The 20,237-nt window shown below is 56.6% G+C and overlaps 1 protein-coding gene and 1 long non-coding RNA gene across 2 annotated transcripts; one reads left to right on the top strand and one right to left on the bottom strand.

Moving 5' to 3' along the window:
- The first annotated feature begins 84 nt into the window (after window positions 1-84).
- Window positions 85-1,770, top strand: SOCS3 (suppressor of cytokine signaling 3). Its single transcript, NM_001194326.2, is given in 2 exon segments — window positions 85-408; window positions 971-1,770. A coding segment is annotated over 1 exon segment (678 nt). The 5' UTR covers window positions 85-408; window positions 971-1,058; the 3' UTR covers window positions 1,737-1,770.
- A 13,097-nt stretch (window positions 1,771-14,867) lies between these two features.
- On the bottom strand, window positions 14,868-16,709 carry LOC144336003 (uncharacterized). Its single transcript, XR_013407393.1, has 2 exons — window positions 16,338-16,709; window positions 14,868-15,043 (listed from the first exon to the last, which is right to left on the bottom strand). It is a non-coding gene; the product is annotated as an uncharacterized LOC144336003 (long non-coding RNA).
- Between the last annotated feature and the right edge of the window lie 3,528 nt (window positions 16,710-20,237).

Here is a 20,237-nt window from a genome sequence, read left to right as displayed (position 1 = left end):
AAGGCCGGCCGCGCAGTTCCAGGAATCGGGGGGCGGGGCGCGGCGGCCGCCTATATACCCGCGAGCGCGGCCTCCGCGGCGGCTCCGACTTGGACTCCCTGCGCCGCTGCCGCCGCTCCGGCTCCGTACGCAGCCAGCCGCCCGCCGCCCGCCCGGCCCGGCTCCTGCTGCGGCCCCTTGCCGCGGCCCCTTGCCTGGTCCCCTCCCGGTGGGTCCGGGGGTGCGCAGGGGGCAGGGCGGGCGCCCAGGGGAAGCTCGAGGGACGCGCGCGCGAAGGCTCCTTTGTGGACTTCACGGTCGCCAACATCTGGGCGCAGCGCGGGCCACCGCTGGCCGCCTCGCCGCCGCCTCGCCTTGGGGACCCGAGGGGGCTCAGCCCCAAGGACGGAGACTTCGATTCGGGACCAGGTAGGAAGGAGGAGTGCGGCGTGGGGAGGGGTCTCGCTCAGTCCCGGGAGCTTTTCCCGGTTTCCCCTCCCCTTCCCGGGTCATTCCCGGCAGGGAGGGGACTGGGTAGGGGCAGAGCGGATGAAAGCCGGAGATTCCAGGTTCCCGGAATACTCGGGCTGGGGACTTCGGGCTTCTCCTGTCCCCTCCCTATCCCCGTGCCTCGGGTTTCTCCCTCCGTCCACACCGCCTGGGGCCACTGGACTGAGCGGCGCCCAGACGGTCCCGGGGGCCCTTCTGCTCCCCACCCGGCCACTCTCTTGGAGACCCAACTTACGCGCGCGAGTTTCCCACGCTGCACCCTTGCAGTGCGCGCTGAGGAAGGGGCTGCCCGGGGCCACCCTGCCGGCAGGGGCGGGAGCCGTGCGGGCTCAGTGAGGCGTCTGGATCGGAGCGCGGGCCCAGGCGAGGGCCCCCGGGGCAGTGGGTGCCCCAGTCGTTCGGCGGAGGCAGGGGAGCCGGGGCGGACCGGGCGCGCTGGAGGGTTCCGGGCAATCACGCGCTCGCGCCTTCCTCTCCGCAGCCCCCCGGGATGCAGTAGCGGCCGCTGTGCGGAGGCCGCGAAGCAGCTGCAGCCGCCGCCGCGCAGATCCACGCTGGCTCCGTGCGCCATGGTCACCCACAGCAAGTTTCCCGCCGCCGGGATGAGCCGCCCCCTGGACACCAGCCTGCGCCTCAAGACCTTCAGCTCCAAGAGCGAGTACCAGCTGGTGGTGAACGCAGTGCGCAAGCTGCAGGAGAGCGGCTTCTACTGGAGCGCAGTGACCGGCGGCGAGGCGAACCTGCTGCTCAGCGCCGAGCCCGCTGGCACCTTTCTGATTCGCGACAGCTCGGACCAGCGCCACTTTTTCACGCTCAGCGTCAAGACCCAGTCTGGGACCAAGAACCTGCGCATCCAGTGTGAGGGGGGCAGCTTCTCTCTGCAGAGCGATCCCCGGAGCACGCAGCCTGTGCCCCGCTTCGACTGCGTGCTGAAGCTGGTGCACCACTACATGCCGCCCCCTGGAGCCCCCTCTTTCCCCTCGCCACCTACTGAACCCTCCTCCGAGGTGCCCGAGCAGCCGTCTGCCCAGCCACTCCCTGGAAGTCCCCCCAGAAGAGCCTATTACATCTACTCCGGGGGCGAGAAGATCCCCCTGGTGTTGAGCCGGCCCCTCTCCTCCAACGTGGCCACTCTTCAGCATCTCTGTCGGAAGACCGTCAACGGCCACCTGGACTCCTATGAGAAAGTCACCCAGCTGCCGGGGCCCATTCGGGAGTTCCTGGACCAGTACGATGCCCCGCTTTAAGGGGCAAAGGGCGCAAAGGGCATGGGTCGGGAGAGGGGCCTGCGTCCCCTCTCCTCCATGGCACATGGCACAAGCACAAGAAGCCAGCCAGGAGAGAGTCCTGTAGCGCTGGGGGGAAAGAGGGCGGACAGGCCCCTCCCTCTGCCCCACCCCCACCCCCCCCGCAGAATGTGGCAGGCGGACCTGGAATATGTTGGAGGGAAGGGGGAGTACCACCTGAGTCTCCAGCTTCTCCGGAGGAGCCAGCTGGCCTGGTGGGACGATAGTAGCCACGAGTGGATTCTCCTCCAATTCCTCAACTTCCCCTCTGCCTCCAAACGGGACACTTGGGGAATGCTGAACTAATGAGAACTGCCAGGGAATCTTCAAATTTTCCAACGGAACTTGTTTGTTCTTTGATTTGGTTTAAACCTGAGCTGGTTGTGGAGCCTGGGAAAGGTGGAAGAGAGAGATCCTGAGGGCCCCGGGGCTGTGGGCTGGCTAAGGAAATGGTCACACCCCCCGCCAACCCCAGGTGAGGATCCTGGTGGCATGCTCCTCTCCCTGGCTCCGGGGAGAAGGGCTTGGGGCGACCTGAAGGGAACCATCCTGGTGCCCCACATCCTCTCCTCCGGGACAGCCACCGAAAACACAGGTTCCAAAGTCTACCTGGTGCCTGAGAGCCCAGGGCCCTTCCTCCGTTTTAAGGGGGAAGCAACATTTGGAGGGGATGGATGGGCTGGTCAGCTGGTCTTCTTTTCCTACTCATACTAAACCTTCTTGTACCTGGGTGGATGGAGTGGGAGGATGGAGGAGATGGGACATCTTTCACCCCAGGCCCCTGGTAGAGACGACGGGTTTCTGCTCTGTGCCTCCTGACTATGTCTGGCTAAGAGATTCGCCTTAAATGCTCCCTGTCCCATGGAGAGGGACCCAGCATAGGAAAGCCACATACTCAGCCTGGATGTGTGGAGAGGCTGAGGGACTCGCGGGAGGGCACCCAGCCAGCCCACAGCCAGGGAAGTGGGGAGGGGGCAGAAACCCATGCCTCCCAGCTGAGCACTGGGAATGTTAGCCCAGTAAGTATTGGCCAGTCAGGCGCCTCGTGGTCAGAGCAGAGCCACCAGGTCCCACTGCCCCCAGCCCTGCACAGCCCTCCCTCCTGCCTAGGTGGGGGAGGCTGGAGGTCATTGGAGAGGCTGGACTGCTGCCACCCCGGGTGCTCCCGCTCTGCCATAGCACTGATCAGTGACAACTTACAGGAATGTAGCAGCGATGGAATTACCTGGAACAGGTTTTTTGTTGTTGTTTTTGTTTTGTTTTTTTGTTGGGGGGCAACTAAACAAACACAAAGTATTCTGTGTCAGGTATTGGGCTGGACAGGGCAGTTGTGTGTTGGGGTGGTTTTTTCCCCTTTTTTTTTTGTTCGTTTCTTGTTTTTTAATAATGTTTACAATCTGCCTCAATCACTCTGTCTTTTATAAAGATTCCACCTCCAGTCCTCTCTCCTCCCCCCTACTCAGGCCCTTGAGGCTATTAGGAGATGCTTGAAGAACTCAACAAAATCCCAATCCAAGTCAAACTTTGCACATATTTATATTTATATTCAGAAAAGAAACATTTCAGTAATTTATAATAAAGAGCACTATTTTTTAATGAAAAACATGACTTGAGCCTTTTCTCCACCCCCGCCCCCCTGTGCTTGCTTTCTCTTTCACCCACACCCACACTCTGCATCGGAGAAGAGGAAGAGAGCTGCAGAGGGTGGTGGCTCTGCCCCCTCGCTGGAATCGAATACGTCTCAACCTTTCTCAACCTTACGTCAGCACGACTGCCCCGTGTGTCACTGACAAGCTAAGGCAGCCACCTAGACTGTTACCGAGAGGGGTAATTCCTGCAAGTCTGATTCAGATCTGACCAGAATATGCAAAGCAAGTTCGAAGGAAGCGCTTCAAAGGGCTTGCAGGGAGCAAGCTGAGCTGTGGTCAAAGCTTTTAGAGGCTCCAGGCTATTAGAGGCGCTCTGGTTCCTTGGCAGGGAGTCGTTCCGAGAAAGCCCAGACATGGGGTCCTGGTGGTGACCTATGACCTCAGTCAAGCCAGGTTCACTGGAAGTGGGAGGAGGGGTGGTCCTGAAGCAAATCTTGCATGCAGGTGGAGCCCCACCACCCCCCACAGGACCCCAGGCATTCAGGGGCTTCCTGGCCACTGCTCCCCATGCCTGCTTCCCTTCCTCATTCCTAGGGTCCCCAACCTGAGCAGCAGACAGGATCACCCTCCTCCCAAAAAGCACCCATCTATTAATCTCTGTATTTTTTTGAAACAGGGTTTACTATGTTGCCCAGGCTGGTCTCCAACTCCTGGGCTCAAGGGATCCTCCCCTCAGCCCATCTATTTTTAGTCACTGTCATTTAAACGCTAAGGGGCACTTAGAGGTTACCTGGATTAAGCATCCCACCTGCTCCCACAAGGCAGGTGTTCTCATCCCCATGTTCTCCGACACGGCCATGGGCCCCATGTGAGCCAGGACTTGGACTGGTCACTTCTGGTGCCTAGATTGGTGCTCAGTAAATATTTGTCAACTAAGTAGGGGCAGCAACTCAGGTTCAGGGAGGTTAAGCAACCTGGCCAAGGGCACACCACTTGGGAATACGGGGAAAACAGGATTGGAATAGCAAAAAACATCTTCTCTCCGGTAATCCAGCACTTTGGGAGATCGAGGTGGGCTAACGGCTGGAGCCCAGAAGTTCAAGACCGGCCTGGGCAACATAGCGAGACCCTGTCTCAATTTAAAAAAACAAAACCAAAAACAAAACCACCTTCTCTGAGGTATTCTCCTTTCATGCTTCCTTCTCCTCCAGTCCCCACAACCTGACAGCTGGGAAATGAGTGTTAACCCCAAGTCGTGGGCCCTCATCTGTCTCAGATGACACAAATACCAGAACCTCTTCCTGGCCCCCTTGCACCCGATATACTGCTCCGGGAATCGGCGTCCAAAAGGCAATAGAGAGTAAATAAACAAAGTCATTTTCTTTCCTATTTCCTGGGACTTTTGGAGAAAATGACCTGAAGTGACGAGAAGTGGGGGCCAGGCCAGGCATGAGGCGGCTGAGGGGACAGAGCATGTGGGAGCCACACCAGAGGCATCATGAAGGAACTCCAGGCTGGGAATGCAGACCCAGGTAGGGCCACCTTCCCAAAGCACAAGTGTAGGGGAGGGGGCCCAGTGGGGTGTGGTTCCCCTGTGCCTTCCAGAAGGATGATGGGTCTTCCTCAGCCTGGGGTCTGCTGGGCAGCCACCACCACCTTCAGCTGCACAGATTTCCCCTTCCACTGGAATAACAGCCATGAGGGAACCGTAAAGCTGGGGTCCCTGTACCTTTTTTTTTTTGAGTCAGGGTCTCTCTCTGTCACCCAGGTTGGAGTGCAGTGATGCGATCATAGCTCATTGCGGCTTTGAACTCCTGGGTTTGGGTAATCCTCCCACATCAGCCTCCTGAGTAGCTGGGACTACAGGCACACACCACCACGGCCAGTTATTTTTTATTTTTAATTTGTTTTGTATATTTTGTAGAGACAGGGTCTTGCCATGTTGCCCAGGCTGGTCTCGAACTCCTAAACTCAAGCAATCTGCCAGCCTCAGCCTCCCAAAGTGCTGGGATTATAGGCATGAGCCACTGTGCCCAGCCACTGGGTCCCTGTCCTTGACCCAGAAGGCAGCTGTTTAGCAAGGGTGTCCAGTGTTCATAGAATGCTAGCAAAAGAATTTGATCTTCTCTGGCCAGGGAGGAAGTAGTTCTCCCTTCCCACCCCAGGGAGGTTGAACCTTGGTTTTGTGGAGTTGCAGAGGCAAGAAGACCCATTTCCCTCCTCCAGACCACTGCCCATCCCAACCTTCCTCTGTCTGTCCACTTCTTCTTCTTCTTCTTTTTTTTTTGTCACCCAGGCTGGAGAGCAGTGGCAGGATCACAACTCACTTCAGCCTCAACTGCCAGAGGACAAGCGACCCTCCCACCTCAGCCTCTTGAGTAGGTGGGACTACAGGCACACAGCACCACACTTGGCTAATGTTTGTACTATTTGTAGAGATGGGATCCTGCTATGTTGCCCAGGCTGCTGTCTAACTCCTGAGCTCAAGCCATCTGCCCACCTCGTCCTCTTAAAGTGCTGGGATTTCATGCGTGAGTCACCGCGCCTGGTGTGTCTTTCCATTTCAGATAAGACTGGACCAACCCTTTGGGTTTGCAGACAAGGAAACTGAGGCCCAGAGAAGGGAAGCAACATGCTCAAACCCACACAACAAGCTGGTGGCGAGGCCAGGAGAGAATCTCTCCCCCAGCTGACTCTGCTGAGCACGCGCTCCCTTCTCTCCTCATCCCATACCCCGTAACAGAAGTCTTTGTGTACTTCTCAATCCTCAGAAGGGAAGACACCCTCCTCTAAGGGACTTAGTGCGGGGTCCTCCGGCCTGGCTGCGGGAGGAGGGGGGTGTTCTGGCTCCCAGATGTGCTGACAAGTGTCCTGCAGGCAGCGCACGGCTTCCTCCCGGCTTGAGCAGGCACTCGTGCCTCGGCCTGGTTAAAAACAAGGCTGAGGGTCCCCGGCCAACAGAAAGGGGAGAAATCCCCGCTCCCAGCCCTATTACCTTGCTTCTAGAGCTGTAAGACTCCACCCCAAGAGGCCCTATCCTCTCTCCGGTGGTGCTGTTTTAGGGCAGGCCTCCTGAGGCTAGAGCCAAGAATGGGAAATCTAAGGCCTGCTCTGGGGGAGGGAGGGAAGGAGGCCTCAGACAGGGGAGCCAGCGATGGAAAATCAGCCTGCACGATGTGTCCTAGTCTTAGGAATGAGTAAGGATGTTTGGGAGGGGGCACCGCAGGGGTACCGGGCGGGGGTTGGGCGGAGAGGCAGTCGAGAGGGTAAGGGAGTAGGGGACTCCGGTTCCAGGAGCGCGGGGCAGGACAGGGACGATCGAGGCCGAGGGTGACAGGAGCCCCAGTGCGGGGAGCACCTTCTTTCCCCCGCCCCCACTCCCCTCCCGATCTGGCGGCCGCCGGGCTGGCGGGCGGGCGGGCGCGTCGCCTCGAGGCCGCCCTCTGCCAGGAAGAGTCACTTCCCGGACACCGCGGGAGCCCTGGCGGAGCTATGCGAAGAATGTCCGCGCCGAGCACGGGGGGTGGCACCTCTCGGGCCCGCATCTCCGCCGCCGCCGCCGCCGCTGCGCCCTGCAAAGCGTGCGCCCCGGGTACGGCCCCGCCCCACCACGCCCCCGCCACGCCCCCGCCCGCGGAGCGCGGTCGCCGGGGCAACGGGATTACGGGCGGAGAGCGCTGTTTATTCTCAGCCCAGTGCCAGGAAATTCGGCCGGGAGGCTGCCAGGCGCACCTCCCTGGGGTGGGGGGCGGGAGAGGGAGGAGACAGGGTGGACCAGGCCGCCCTGGGCGCGTGGGGGAAGGGGGGAGTCAGGCGTTCGTCACCGGGGGTCACTGACCCCTCCGAGGGGCGGCTGCTCAGAAAGCCTGGACTCTTTCCCGGCCGTGAGTGGATCAAGTTTTCTTGTCCCAGGGGAGCCGAGATCCCCCTTCAGGTCAGCGGAGCAAACCCACCCCGCACACACGCTCTACTCAGGGAGCCTGTTCTTGGAGCCTCAGCCCCCTCCCTTTCTAGTCACTCACTCATTCACTCATTCATTCATTCAGCAAATCTCTATGGAACACAGCCCGCGGTTAGGGACTGTTCTAGATCCAGCAAGACAAGGCCCTGCTCGCCTACCCGCCAGAGGTTGAGTGGGAGCAACCAGACGATAAGAAGTAAATATGTAAATTAAATAAATATAGACTGTGCCTCGAAGACGCATCTTCAAATCGCATTCCCATTACAGCATGCATCCACCCTCAGCAGGGAGGCCAGCTTGTCCCAGTTTAGCTCTGAAAGTCTGGCAAACTAGGACAATTGGTCTCTGTACCCTCAGGTCCGAACACGCCCGTTTCAGAGATGGAGAAACTGAGGCCCCAAATCCAAGGACAGCTCTTTCATTGTCAGGGAGCTAGAGAAAGAGCTGGTGGCCCTAACTTAGAATCCTGGGTTCTACGGGCTAAACGCTTTTCATTGCCCAGAGCTCCACCTCTCTGCCCCTCAAGGCCTCTGAAAGCACAGAGGACCACCTACTGCCAGTCCCCCAAGGTGTGGATGAAACTGCTGACTCCTGGACTGCGACCCAGCTCTTCTGAATCTGAAGCCTGAAGACAACCTTGGAATCTGAATAATCACCTCCCCAGGTGACTCTGAGACCTCTCGCAGCGGCCTTCAGGGCAGACAAGCCTGGATGCTCCTTTGGTCGTGGGACAGCACATTTCCTCCTTGTTCCTTGACTAAGCCAAAGCTGGGAAATCAGCAGGGAGGGAAGGTTCCGAGCTCGCGGGCCTGTGGGGCGGCAAGCATGGACATGTGCAGCCCTTTCGTCTCCTGAGCTGAAGGACGGCAGGGCCAAGGGAGGAGGAGGAGGAGGACGCTCCTTCCCCCCAGCACTGAGCCCTCCCAGCTGTGCTGTGCTGGGAACAGGCCAGGCGTTTGTGAAATCCTCGGGTGAGCCTGACCCACTGTCATGAGGACTTGCCTGTGGAAGCTGGTGCCGGGAGGGGGATGGGGGGCTGTTCCCAGAAGCGGGTAGAACTCTGGACTTCCCACTCCTGAGCTCTCTGATTGCAGCACAGCCTTAAGCAACAGTAGCGGCCTGGAAGGCTGGGCTGCAGGCTGGAAGGCTGGGCTGCAGGCTGGAAGGCTGGGCTGCAGGCTGGAAGGCTGGGCTGCAGGCTGGAAGGCTGGGTTGTAGGCTTCAGGCTTTTTTTCAGAAAAGAAATTCGGGTTCTGAATGCTAAGACTTTGGGCTCTTCCAGTTAACACCGTCACTGCCGGTATTCACAGCACTATTCAGGCCCAACCTCAGGAAAAGACTGCAAACCCAGACATAAAAAAGTAAAAAAGAACTGGGCGCGGTGGCTCATGCCTGTAATCCCAGCACTTTGGGAGGCCGAGGCAGGCAGATCACTTGAGGTCAGGAGATCGAGACCATCCTGGCTAACACGGTGAAACCCTGTCTCTGCTAAAAATCCAAAAAATTAGCTGGGTGTGGTGGCTGGCACCTGTGGTCCCAGCTACTTGGGAGGCTGAGGCAGGAGAATGGCGTGAACCCGCGAGGTGGAGCTTGCAGTGAGCCGAGATCACGCCACTGCACTCTAGCCTGGGTGACAGAGCGAGACTGCGCCTCAATAAATAAATAAATAAATAAATAACAGAATGTAAGTTCGTTATTTACATTACACAAGAAGATATATTTCCTCTCTTTCACCTCCCCTCCCCCAGATCTCCAATCATAGTATTTTCCTACAGAAAATGTTATTTAACGCCTGTAATGTACAGAATGTTGAAGGTATAGACATAAAAAATTAAATCCGGCTGGGCACAGTGGCTCACGCCTGTAATCCCAGCACTTTGGGAGGCTGAGGTGGGCGGATCATTTGAGGTCAGGAGTTTGAGACCAGCCTGGCCAACATGGCAAAACCCCATCTCTACATAAAATACAAATATTAGCTGGGAATGGTGGCGGCGCCTGTAATCCCAGCTACTTGGGAGGCTGAGGCAGGAGAATCACTTGAACCCAGAAGGCAGAAGTTGCAGAGAGCCCAGATGGTGCCACTGTACTCCAGCCTGAGTGACAGAGTGACACGCCAAGAAAGAAAGAGAGGAAGGAAGGAAGGAACGAAGGAAGGAAGGAAGGAGGGAGAGAAGGAAGGAAGGAGAAAGAGAGAAAGAAAATAAAGTGAAAAAAAAAAGAAAAACTAAATCCATGAGGACCTGGATCCTCCAGGAGGTCTCTGTGCTGCACAACTCCAGGGGGCGCTGTTTATATCATGATATGCTCTTTGTAGATGTTGTCCTATGAGGCTGTGTGAGAGGGGTGGGGCTGCAGTGTTCCTAAACTTTCGGGTACATCAGCAGCACCTGATGCTTGCCTGACCCAGGTGCCCCAGGTGATACCAACATAGGTGGAAACACGGCTCTGGCCACCATGCCTGTTGCTGGACAAAAGTAACAACCAGGAAATATTCCAGGCTTCAAGAGACTCACAGTCTGAAAGGGGAACCAGATGTGAAAACTGAGAAGTATCCTAAAAAGGAATGGTTGTAAAACTAAAGTGGTAGGCCGGGTACAGCTGGGGGTGCCCAGGAGGAAATGACCGCTAGTGGCTTCCCAGAAGAGGTGATGCGTGAGTTAAGGCAAAACAGCAGGTGTTCCTTCCACAGGCTTGGGAGAATGGGGCATTCTCAGAATCAGGGAAATAGCCTGGAAAAGGGAAACTTTGGGGAACTTCAAGAAGCTTGGTATGTCCCCATGGGCACGTCCATGCCAGACTCATCTTCTAAAAATACTGCTTTCATGATGTCATGTACACAGGGAGCCCATCCCCATAGGATCCATACTGGTTCCCCCTGGCATTTTCCACTAAGCCGGGTTTCCAAAAACCTTCAACTGTAGCCCCAATGGGACGTTTACTCTGCCCCCACTCCACCCCACACTAGGAGGCAAACTTCTTCCCATCAGGGTGGTCTTCTCCCCTGCCTACCATACTCATCACTTCCCTGCTCACTTAGGATTGGGAGCCCATGTTGGGGTTAGCCCTCCTTCCCAGTCAGCCCCTCCAATTCTCTCTTCTAGTTCTTCCTCTCTACTGAGGCTTTCTCCTTTCCTGCCTCCTCCCTGAAGCCTCCCACACCCTGAAGACCTCTCCTCCCTCCGAATGCATGTTATATGTACAGCCTGCATCACTCATTCTGTCCCCTTCCAAACTGGACTGTAAACTCTCAGATGGAAGAAATTCGCTCTTATTCATTCAATGATTATTAATATATATATTTTTTGAGACAGAGTCTCACTCTGTTGCCCAGGCTGGAGTGCAGTGGCATGATCTCGGCTCACTGCAACCTCCGCCTCCCAGGCTCAAGCGATTTACCTGCCTCAGCCTCCCGAGTAGCTGGGACTACCGGTATGTGCCACCATGCCCAGCTAATTTTTGCACTTTTAGTAGAGAGGGGGTTTGACCATGTTGGCCAGGCTGGTCTCGAACTCCTGGCCTCAGGTGATCCACCCACCTCAGCCTCCCAAAGTGCTGGGAACACAGGCCTGAGGCACTGTGCCCTGCCCAGTGATTATTAATTGAATGCCAACTCTGTACCAGGCCCTATATCTTCTGCTTTTTTATGTTCCTCACAAAATCTAGCAGAATGGGTGATGCTTGCTGGAAACTTATCAAACACTGGCTCTGTGGCTGCACAAAAGACAAAATGTTCTTTAAATAATGGGGTTCCTGTATCATTAAAATATCACTTAATTCATTCACAACTTTTTGTTGTTGTTGTTGTTTTTGAGATGGAGAGTCTTGCTCTGTCACCAGGCTGGAGTACAGGAGTGCAATGGCGTGATCTCAGCTCACTGCAATCTCCGCCTCCCAGGTTCAAGTGATTCTCCGGCCTCAGCCTCGCAAGCAGCTGGGAATACAGGTGTGTGCCACCACACCCAGCTAATTTTTTTAGTATTTTTAGTAGAGATGGGGTTTCACCATGTTGGCCAGGTTGGTCTCGATCTCTTGACCTTGTGATCCACCCACCTTGGCCTCCCAAAGTGCTGGGATTACAGGTGTGAGCCACAGCGCCCAGCCTCATTCACAACTTTTACTTCCAGAAGCAAACAGGCGTCTTTTATTTTTAGTACCATGTGTTTGCATAAATAGCACTTCTGTTTTTTCAAAATGCATTTTAATAGGTGATCTCATTTCGTCCTCCCTCCATGCCTCAGATGTAAGGCAGGTAAAATAAAATATACCACACTTTCCAGATGAGTAAACTAAGCTGTAGAGGGTTAGGCTTGCCTCAGATCACAGATAAGTAGTGAGCGAAGCAGAAATAGACCACCTCTCTGCTGGCGTCAGATCCAGTGCCCTTTCCACTGCTACTTGCTTAAGTACTGCCTCTCCTACGTGTGAGAACCCTCTCCACTGCCAGGGCCTCCGCTTAGCAGCTACTGTGAAGGCTCCCTCAGGGATCTAAATGACAGCTAGGTCCACTCTTGGCTCTCATTAGAGTCCGGGTCAGCCTGGGGAACAGTCCTGGGCTGCCATTCCATCCACCTAGACCCTGGGGGATGACAGGGAACACCAGAGTCCTCCCAGCTCCTAGCAGGTGGGGAGCCCCAGGTGTTCAGGGCTAGTGCTCCCAATGGATATACGATTCCCAAGGAAACCCCAGCAAGATCTCTGGCCAGCCCAATGTCCAAGGTTTGGACTGAAGCCTCAGAGAACGCCAAATCCCTCTAACCCATCCTTTCTGGAAACTTGGAGAAGGTGGGGAGATGACCTGTTTCCTCTTGTAGAATTCTATGAAAAGGAGGCTGGAGGGAAAGGAGCTGGCACCAGGAGGGAGGCAGGTTGACTTTCAAGAGTGGTCCTCTAGCCATTCACTGCCTTTTTTAGTGTCCCTTGGCCACCTGGGGAAAGTAGGCAAGAGGGCATGGGGCCGGGCACGGTGGCTCAAGCCTGTAATCCCAGCACTTTGGGAGGCCGAGACGGGCGGATCACGAGGTCAGGAGATCGAGACCATCCTGGATAACACGGTGAAACCCCGTCTCTACTAAAAAATACAAAAAACTAGCCGGGCGAGGTGGCGGGCGCCTGTAGTCCCAGCTACTCGGGAGGCTGAGGCAGGAGAATAGCGGGAACCCGGGAGGCGGAGCTTGCAGTGAGCTGAGATTCGGCCACTGCACTCCAGCCCGGGCGACAGAGCGAGACTCCGTCTCAAAAAAAAAAAAAAAAAAAGAGGGCATACGGAAGGAAGGCTACCCAGAAGACCTTCAGAGACTGCTTGCACTGCCCAAGCTCGGGGAGGGACAGTGGAAGGCTATGGAGCCCTCACTTTGGGGCTTCTCCACCAGACCCCTCAGGCCGTCACAGGGCTGGGGCTTAGCTGAGAACTCAGTAAGGACCCTGACCAGGCTCCAGCCAGAGCCCTGGAGTGGAAGGGGAGGAGCCCAGGAGAGCAGCCCAGACCCTCCCTCGGGCACCCTTCCAGGCCTCTCCAGTCTAAGAGAAGGAGCTGAGGTGGTCAGCAAACTAGCCCAGCTGCAGCAAGAGACCTTGTGCCTATACCAGGATGGAAACAGAGCTGGTCAGACCTGAGTGGGGGAGGAGAGAGGCCTTCACCTGGGGCCCTGGGACCATCAGGCCAGTCTCTGTGGCTGGAAGGAGAGATGCCTAGAGAGGAGTCAATTAAAAGAGGCACCTCTGTAATCCCAGCCCTTTGGGAGGCCAAGGTCGGGGGATCACCTGAGGTCAGGAGTTCAAGACCAGCTTGGCCAACATGGAGAAACCCCGTCTCTACTAAAAATACAAACGAATTAACTGCTGACAGTGCTGCATGCCTATAGTCCCAGCTACTTGCGAGACTGAAGCGGGAGAATCACTTGAATCTGGGTCGCGGAAGTTGCAATGAGCCGAGATCACTCCACTGCACTCAGCCTGGAGACAGAGCCAGACTCCGTCTAAAATAGATAAATAAATAAATAAAGAGCCAGAAGCCAGGTAGAGGCTGCAGGACCCTCTGCAGGATGCGGCCAGAGATGATGAGAGCACCTCCCAGACACACACGGTGTATACACGTTGCCACATGCACACACCGCTCTGTGCATTCTGAGCCCCATGCGTAAAGATGATGGGTAACACGGTCCTGGGGATGTGCACCGGGCGCATCTTTCGGTGGAGCGATGAGTGATAGTGCATCATTCCAGACCAGGTTCCCATTGTGAGCAAAACAGCCAAGCAGGAGATGACCAACCAGGATTCATGGTTCCAAGCTTTCCTCCAGTAGGACAAAGCTGGCTCAGACCAGGATCAAATGGTGACCTTGGCCCTAGAGGCAGGATTCAAGCAACTGAGTCAGCCTGCCCAGGATGTGGGTGCGACTCTGCTTTCTGTTCTCAGGTGCCCCCCTTGCTGGTCTTGAGGGTTCTATGGGAAATAGAAGAGAACTGCATGAGAATGCTATTGGCCTTGATCTCTCCGTGTCTGTGGAGTAAGAATAAGACAGGTCACCATCCCGAAGCCCTTTCCCTGGCCGCAGCTGTGAAGGAAACAGCTCTCTCGCCCAGCGGGTTTTATTTATTTCACAACACTTTTATGGCTGTGCTTCCAATGTTCCAAGCACTATTCTAAGCACCTGAAACATACTGACTCATGGAGGTCTCCAGCAACTCCATGAGTTACGTACTATTCTTGTCCCTATTTTCTCAGTGGGGTAAACTGCAAAACAGGGATGTAATGTAACTTGCGCAAGGTCACACAGCTCACCAGGAGTAGAGCTGGGATCCAAACCCAGGCAGCAGGTCTCCAATGACCCTGCCTGTGGCCAGAGGGCTCACTGTGTCTCTTGGCCCAGCCCCACCAAGGCACTGGACATGGGCACAGGAGCCCTGGACCAGGAGAGGACAAGTGGTAAGGGCAGAGTGTGGGAAAGCTGGGCTCGTGTTCCAGATCACTGCTGCTGGCATGCGACCCTGGGCAGGCACCCAACCGCCCTGCCTTGTTCCTAATCTATACATGGGGATTTCAATAAAACCTGCTTTAGGCACTGTGGTGAGGATGAGACAAGACCATATCGTGAGTTTGTTATTATTAACAGGGTCTCCCTAGGACCTAGCAAGATTCAGACACTTCTCATTCATCCGACATCCAAGCTCACCCGCTCTTGCGTGGGGGAAAGTAGCCACTTCTTCCAAGGCTCAGCCAGTAGATCTCTGGCTTCCTGTCAGGGTGCGAGGAGGAAGTTGAGGAAGCGTTCCTTCCTGTCCCTCCTTGGTCTCTTCCAAGTCTTTTCTTTATGTGCCTCATGCATTTCCTTCTTGTTTTTCCCAGCTGCCCTGTGTTTGACATTTGGTGATTGTATTTCTTTCCTGGGACAGCCATAACAAAATGCCACAAACTCAGCAGCTTCAAACAACAGACATGGATTTTCTCACAGCTCTGGAGGCCAGGAGGCCAACACTCAAGGTGTACTGGGACCATGCTCCCTCTGAAGCCCCCACGGAAGAATGACTTCCTCACCCCTGCCAGCTTCTGGTGGTGGCCGGCGGACCTGCTCGCTCCTTGGTTTGTAGACACATCTCTGGCTCCACCACCGCGTGGCCTCCTCTGTGTGTCTGTGCCCAGACTTCCCTCGTATAAGGGCATCAGTTGTTGGACTGGGACCATCCTAATACAGCATGCTGTTGGCCTTGATCTCCCCAGACCTGTGGAGTACATCTTAATTACATCTGCAAAGACCCTATTTCCAAATAAAGTCACATTTGTAGGTTCCATGCAGACATGAATTTGGTGGGGGGACGCTATTTGACCCAATACAGTGGTCCTGTAGGATCTCACATTGAGAACATTCTTTCTTTCCTTGCATCTTCCAAGAAAAGCCTAAGAGAGGTCTACTTCCTTGCTCTTAGGTAGAGGGACAAGTGAAATGCCACTTTATGCTCTGAGCACCGAAGACAGGCTGGAAAGATGCCCAGGGATGGAGTCCAGCAGATGGCCTGGCCACCAGCAGGGCTCAGAGGCAGGCTGCATAGCCAGGGGTGTCTCTCCTCTCTGAGCTACCTGGCATGGCCTGGCGCGCCCCAGACATTGCCTCACTTAGCTGCGGGATGCTTCCTGCGTTTCTCTGGTGAAGAGCTTCAGTCTTTGCAACCTCAGATGACCCCTCATACAAGAAACATCATCCTCTAGAAAGCTTATTTTGAGCTTCTACAGGCAAGGGGGGTGGGAGGTGGAGCTATGGAGCTGGGCGTGGGAAGTAGGGACAGTGCCACAGTTCCTTGGCAATGTCACCTAGGGGAAAGTTGAGGTGATGCCCAGCAGCCAGCCAGCTCTTTCCAAAGCCCTGGAGTATCTGATAGGGAGGTGAGACGCCATCTCTCAGAAGCTCCTTTCTTTCTTTCTTCTTTTTTTTTGAGATAAAGTTTAACTCTTGTTGCCCAGGCTGGAGTGCAGTGGCACGATCTTGGCTCACTGCAACCTCTACCGCCCGGGTTCAAGCAATTCTCCTGCCTCAGCCTCCCGAGTAGCTGGGATTACAGGTGTGCGCCACCATGCCCAGCTAATTTTGTATTTTTAGGAGAGACGGGGTTTCTCCATGTTGGTCAGGGTGGTCTTGAACTCCCAACCTCAGGTGGTCCGCCCACCTCAGCCTCCCAAAGTGCTGGGATTACAGGTGTGAGCCACCGTGCCCAGCTAGAAATTCCTTTCAAATCCATCCACCTGGTTGGAGAGCTGGACCTTTCACCTGCACTCTTGGTCACTGCACCCTCACCATCATCAGGCAGCATGATACAGAAAGCCCTGTCTGCTCTTCGGTAGCTGAAGGGAAGGTTCTCAGCTACGCCCCAAGCCCTCGCCTATCAGGGCCTGCAGTCCCAGCTCTGGGCAGCAGGCAAACATCTTTCCCAAAGCAACTTTCTGGGGCACCCGGGTCTGACTTGCAGAGCCTGAGAAAGGAGAAAGGGAGGATGCCAAGAAGGCATGGGGTTATGCCCTTACCTGAACCACAGGAAGGGGACCGCCCTGCGCCAGCATACCGGCAGCTGCTCTTCCAGGGACAGGAAGTCAGCTGAGTACCGAGCAAGCCGCGTGCCCATGTGGTCGGGGGGTGGGGGCACCTGGGCAGTCAGCTGGGCCATCCGCCACTCTTCCGGGCCACACTGGTTCCCACGCTCATAGGCCAGATGGAGTGGGGATCGGGAGCCGGGGGGAAACCCAGTTTGCATCCCAGGACTCTAAATTGGCTCCCCATCTGTACAATGGGGGTAACAACAGCTCCCGTTTTCTTAGGTGGTTGTGACAGTTCATTGAGCAAATGTCCACATGGCGTAGTACATAGTGAGTGCTCAGTCAACACTGTCTGCTCTGATGCCCTCCAAAAGGGGCTGAGCCCCCCCTCTTTTTTTTTTTTTTTTTTTCTTGTAAATAACCTGGCATTTAGGTAGTGGCTCAACCTGCTAAGGGAAGAGGAGCCACCTTCCAGGCAGCCTCATCTGGTCTACTAGCTGTCTCAGGAAATCAACGGCAGCACAGCCCCTCCGCCCCCCAGTATGCACACAGTGGGCCCTGGCAATGGGAGGCAAGTTCTCCCTGAGTCTTCCCTACACCAGGGGCCTCTCTGGCTGGGCAGCCCAACCACAGGACAATCAGGCTTTGGGCCAGGAAGTTACAGTAAGTCAGGCCCGCCCTTCCTCACATGGGGTACGGCTGCTCCCCAGTCCCAAGCCTCGGCTCCCCTAGAGGAAGAGAAGGGGGATCAAGACTCCCTTCTCAACCCTCCCCCATCCCACTGTGCTCTGAATCCCACCCCAAGGGCACACTGGTCTTCCCAGAGATTTTCAGGGGCTGCTTCTTGCTGGCAACTTCGCAGCCCCAGCTGTGCAGGGCAGCTGAAGCCACGACTGAATTCGGGAGGAGAGGCTGACTCACCCCAGCCAGGCTGGGCCTCTGCTAATATTCTTGGGTGGCTGCCTGGGATTCCTGCAGGTTCCGACAATAGGCCCGACCATCCTCTTGTAGGAGGCGGGTTTCAAGGTAACCCCAAGCGCGGGGAGGGGAGCTCTGGCAGGAGTGTTCATGTGTCCAGGACTCTAGGCCTGGGGGCTAGGGGTGACATGGGCACGCCCCTGTCCCCAGGCCTGATGCAGGAGGAAGGAGGTGTGGGACAGGAAAAGAGGACCACGTTTGGAGTACACACGGCACATTACATAATTATTCTAATATAACAAGCCTGGATGGTAGCTATGACTAATCCCTGGTTAATAGGTGAGGAAACCGAGGCCGGGAGAGGTTAAGGAGGTTAGGGGTGGGTGGAGGGCCGGTGAGGGGTGGCGGCTGTGACTGGCAGAGCGTGAGGCCAGGCCCCTTGAAAACTCCCCCTCAGCCTCCGTGTCCACCTAGGCCAACAGTGCGGCCCATGGGCCTGAGAGGCTCAGAGCCCCGGGACCCGCAGGCCCCAGGCCTGCATGTGTGAGCGCAGGAGGTGGGGAGGCAGATACCGCATTTTCACAGGACCCTGCGGGATCCGGGCGCAGGCCGGGCGGCCGGGTCCCTCGGGGCCTCCCCTGGCCCCGGCCCCTCCCGCCCACCGCCACGGGATTCTTCCAGTCCATGCCAACCTGGCTCGGGCAGGACAAGGTGATCGAGGCTCAGTGGCCCCTGGTCCCCCAGCCCCACGCCCGGCCCGTGGCCATGACAACCGCGAAGCTGTGGCTCCCTCGCCGGGCAACGCAGAGAGGGGAAGGGAACGCTGCCGGCCGCGCCGCCAGCTGCGAATTCCTCAGGCCTTCCATCAGCCCCGCCGGCCCCGACGGGCTTCCTCGCGGGCTGTGAGGTCAGCGCCCGGCTCCACCCGCCTCGGGCTGGCCCAGTGCCCGGGATCCCGGCCCCGGCCCCGCGCCCCGCCCTCACCCCGCCTGCGGACCCGCCCACCCGGGTCCCCGCGTCCCAGGGCCCGGCCTGCACCCCGCAGCCCCTCCCGGTCCACGCACGCGGGCCCCGGCTCCCCGGCGAGTCCTGCAACTGGGGCGGCCCCTGGCGCCCGCCGCCCGGCCGAGCCCTATTTCAGGCGCTGGCGCTGCGGGCCGGGGCAGCCCTGCCCGGAAGGGAGGCTATTCTGGGCCGGGCCGCCCGAGCAGCTGCGGCCCCGGGCTTCCCGGCAGGGTGTGTGGCGCGGGACAGAGGGCACACCAGGGCAGGGCTCCCCTCCCTCCTCAGCGCCCCACCTTCCTCCCAAGCCGCGCCCAGCTCTCTCCCCTTTTTGGCCAGACTCAGGTCCTTTCTTAGGCCAGGAACATTCCCTAGTGCCAGGTGGCTGAGAATGACCAGAGGCTGAGGCCATCCGGTGCCCTCCCCCAGTGCCCTCCAGGCAGGTGCCTTGCCCTGAGCCTCTCCGCCCTGGGCCCCACTTCCTTCCTTTTTCTTGATTTATTTTATTTATTTTTTTAGATAGGGTCTCTCTCTGTTGCCCAGGCTGGAGTGCAGTGGCACTATCTCAGCTCACTGCAACCTCTACCTCCCCGGTTCAAGCGATTCTCCTGCCTCAGCCTCCTGAGTAGCTGGGACTACAGGATGCACCACCATACCTGGCTAATTTTTGTATTTTTAGTAGAGACAGGGTTTCGCCATGATGACCAGGGTAGGGTGGTCTCGAACTCCTGACCTCAAGTGATCGGCCTGCCTCGGCCTTCCAAAGTGCTGGGATTACAGGCGTGAGCCACCGCGCCCGGCCCCCACTTCCTTTCTAGGGTGGTCTTCCCAACACCTGCGCTGACCTGGGTTCAGCCCTTGTCCCCATGTGCTACTACTCTGCCCATTCTAACTCTAACGACCTTCCTGCCATGGGTCCATGTGGTCTGTGTTGAATCCACAGTGCCCAGCACAGGATGGGTGCTTCCGAAATGGGTGTGTCATGAAAGCTATTAAACCATCACATTCAGTATCACACTGAGGACACTAGCCCCTAAGGGGCTTTTTACATTTCATCCAGGAAACCCTTATAGGACCAGAGGTCCAGCTGCCCTCTTGCCCCCTTGCCCCACCAGAGGGAGTGACCACATCCACGGGTGGTGGTGGCTTGTTGGAAGAAGCTGTGGGTACATGTACACGTGGCCCTGGTCCCCTTGGGTTCACCCTGTAACCTTAGGACCCTACACTGGACTCCTAGGGGCCATGCTTTGTAGTCTGGCCCCCATCAGTGATTGCAAGGAGACAAAATATATGCTGCACCATGAGAATGCAAGTCACTACCATCATCCAACCCACATCTCTCCCTCCCAAGCAAAAGATCTCATTGGGATGGTGTCTGAGGATGCTCGGGGGAGAGGAGGAGGGCAGCTGACGCCCATCCATGCCCACTTTCTGCCAGGTGTTGTAAATATGTTATTTAGCCTGGCCTCTCAAACTTTCACATCAGCACCAGTCACCTGGATCTTGTCAAAATGCAGACTGATTCATCTGGCTGGTGTGGGTCATGAGATGCTGCATTTCTGAGCAGTTCTAGGTAGATTCTATCTTGCCAGGACTCTGCCACACTGGCACTGGGAGGGGGAATCCACATAGCAGTTCTGTGAGCTCATCTGCCTGGTTTTCAAATGAAGAATCTGAGATTTAGAGACATGAAGAAGCCTTGATGAGCAGCGAGGCCAGCACCCTGACCAACTAGCCAGAGAACATCCCCCAGATCCTAAACCCACTCTCTGTGACCCAGAGAGTCTTCCCGGGCGGTTTACACCCCTTAGCTTCCTTTTGTTTTTGAGGCAGGGTCTCCCTCTCTCACCCAGGCTGGAGTGCAGTGGCATGATCATCGCTCACTGCAGCCTCCGCCCCATAGGCTCAATGGATCCTCCTGCCTCAGTCTCCTGAATAGTTTGGACTACAGACATGTGCCGCCACCACACC

This window comes from Macaca mulatta, chromosome 16 (assembly GCF_049350105.2).
Source record: "Macaca mulatta isolate MMU2019108-1 chromosome 16, T2T-MMU8v2.0, whole genome shotgun sequence".
NCBI classification, from domain to species: domain Eukaryota; kingdom Metazoa; phylum Chordata; class Mammalia; order Primates; family Cercopithecidae; genus Macaca; species Macaca mulatta.
The sequence above is the reverse complement of the archived record's forward strand: the minus strand, read 5'-3'. Positions and strand labels throughout refer to the sequence as shown.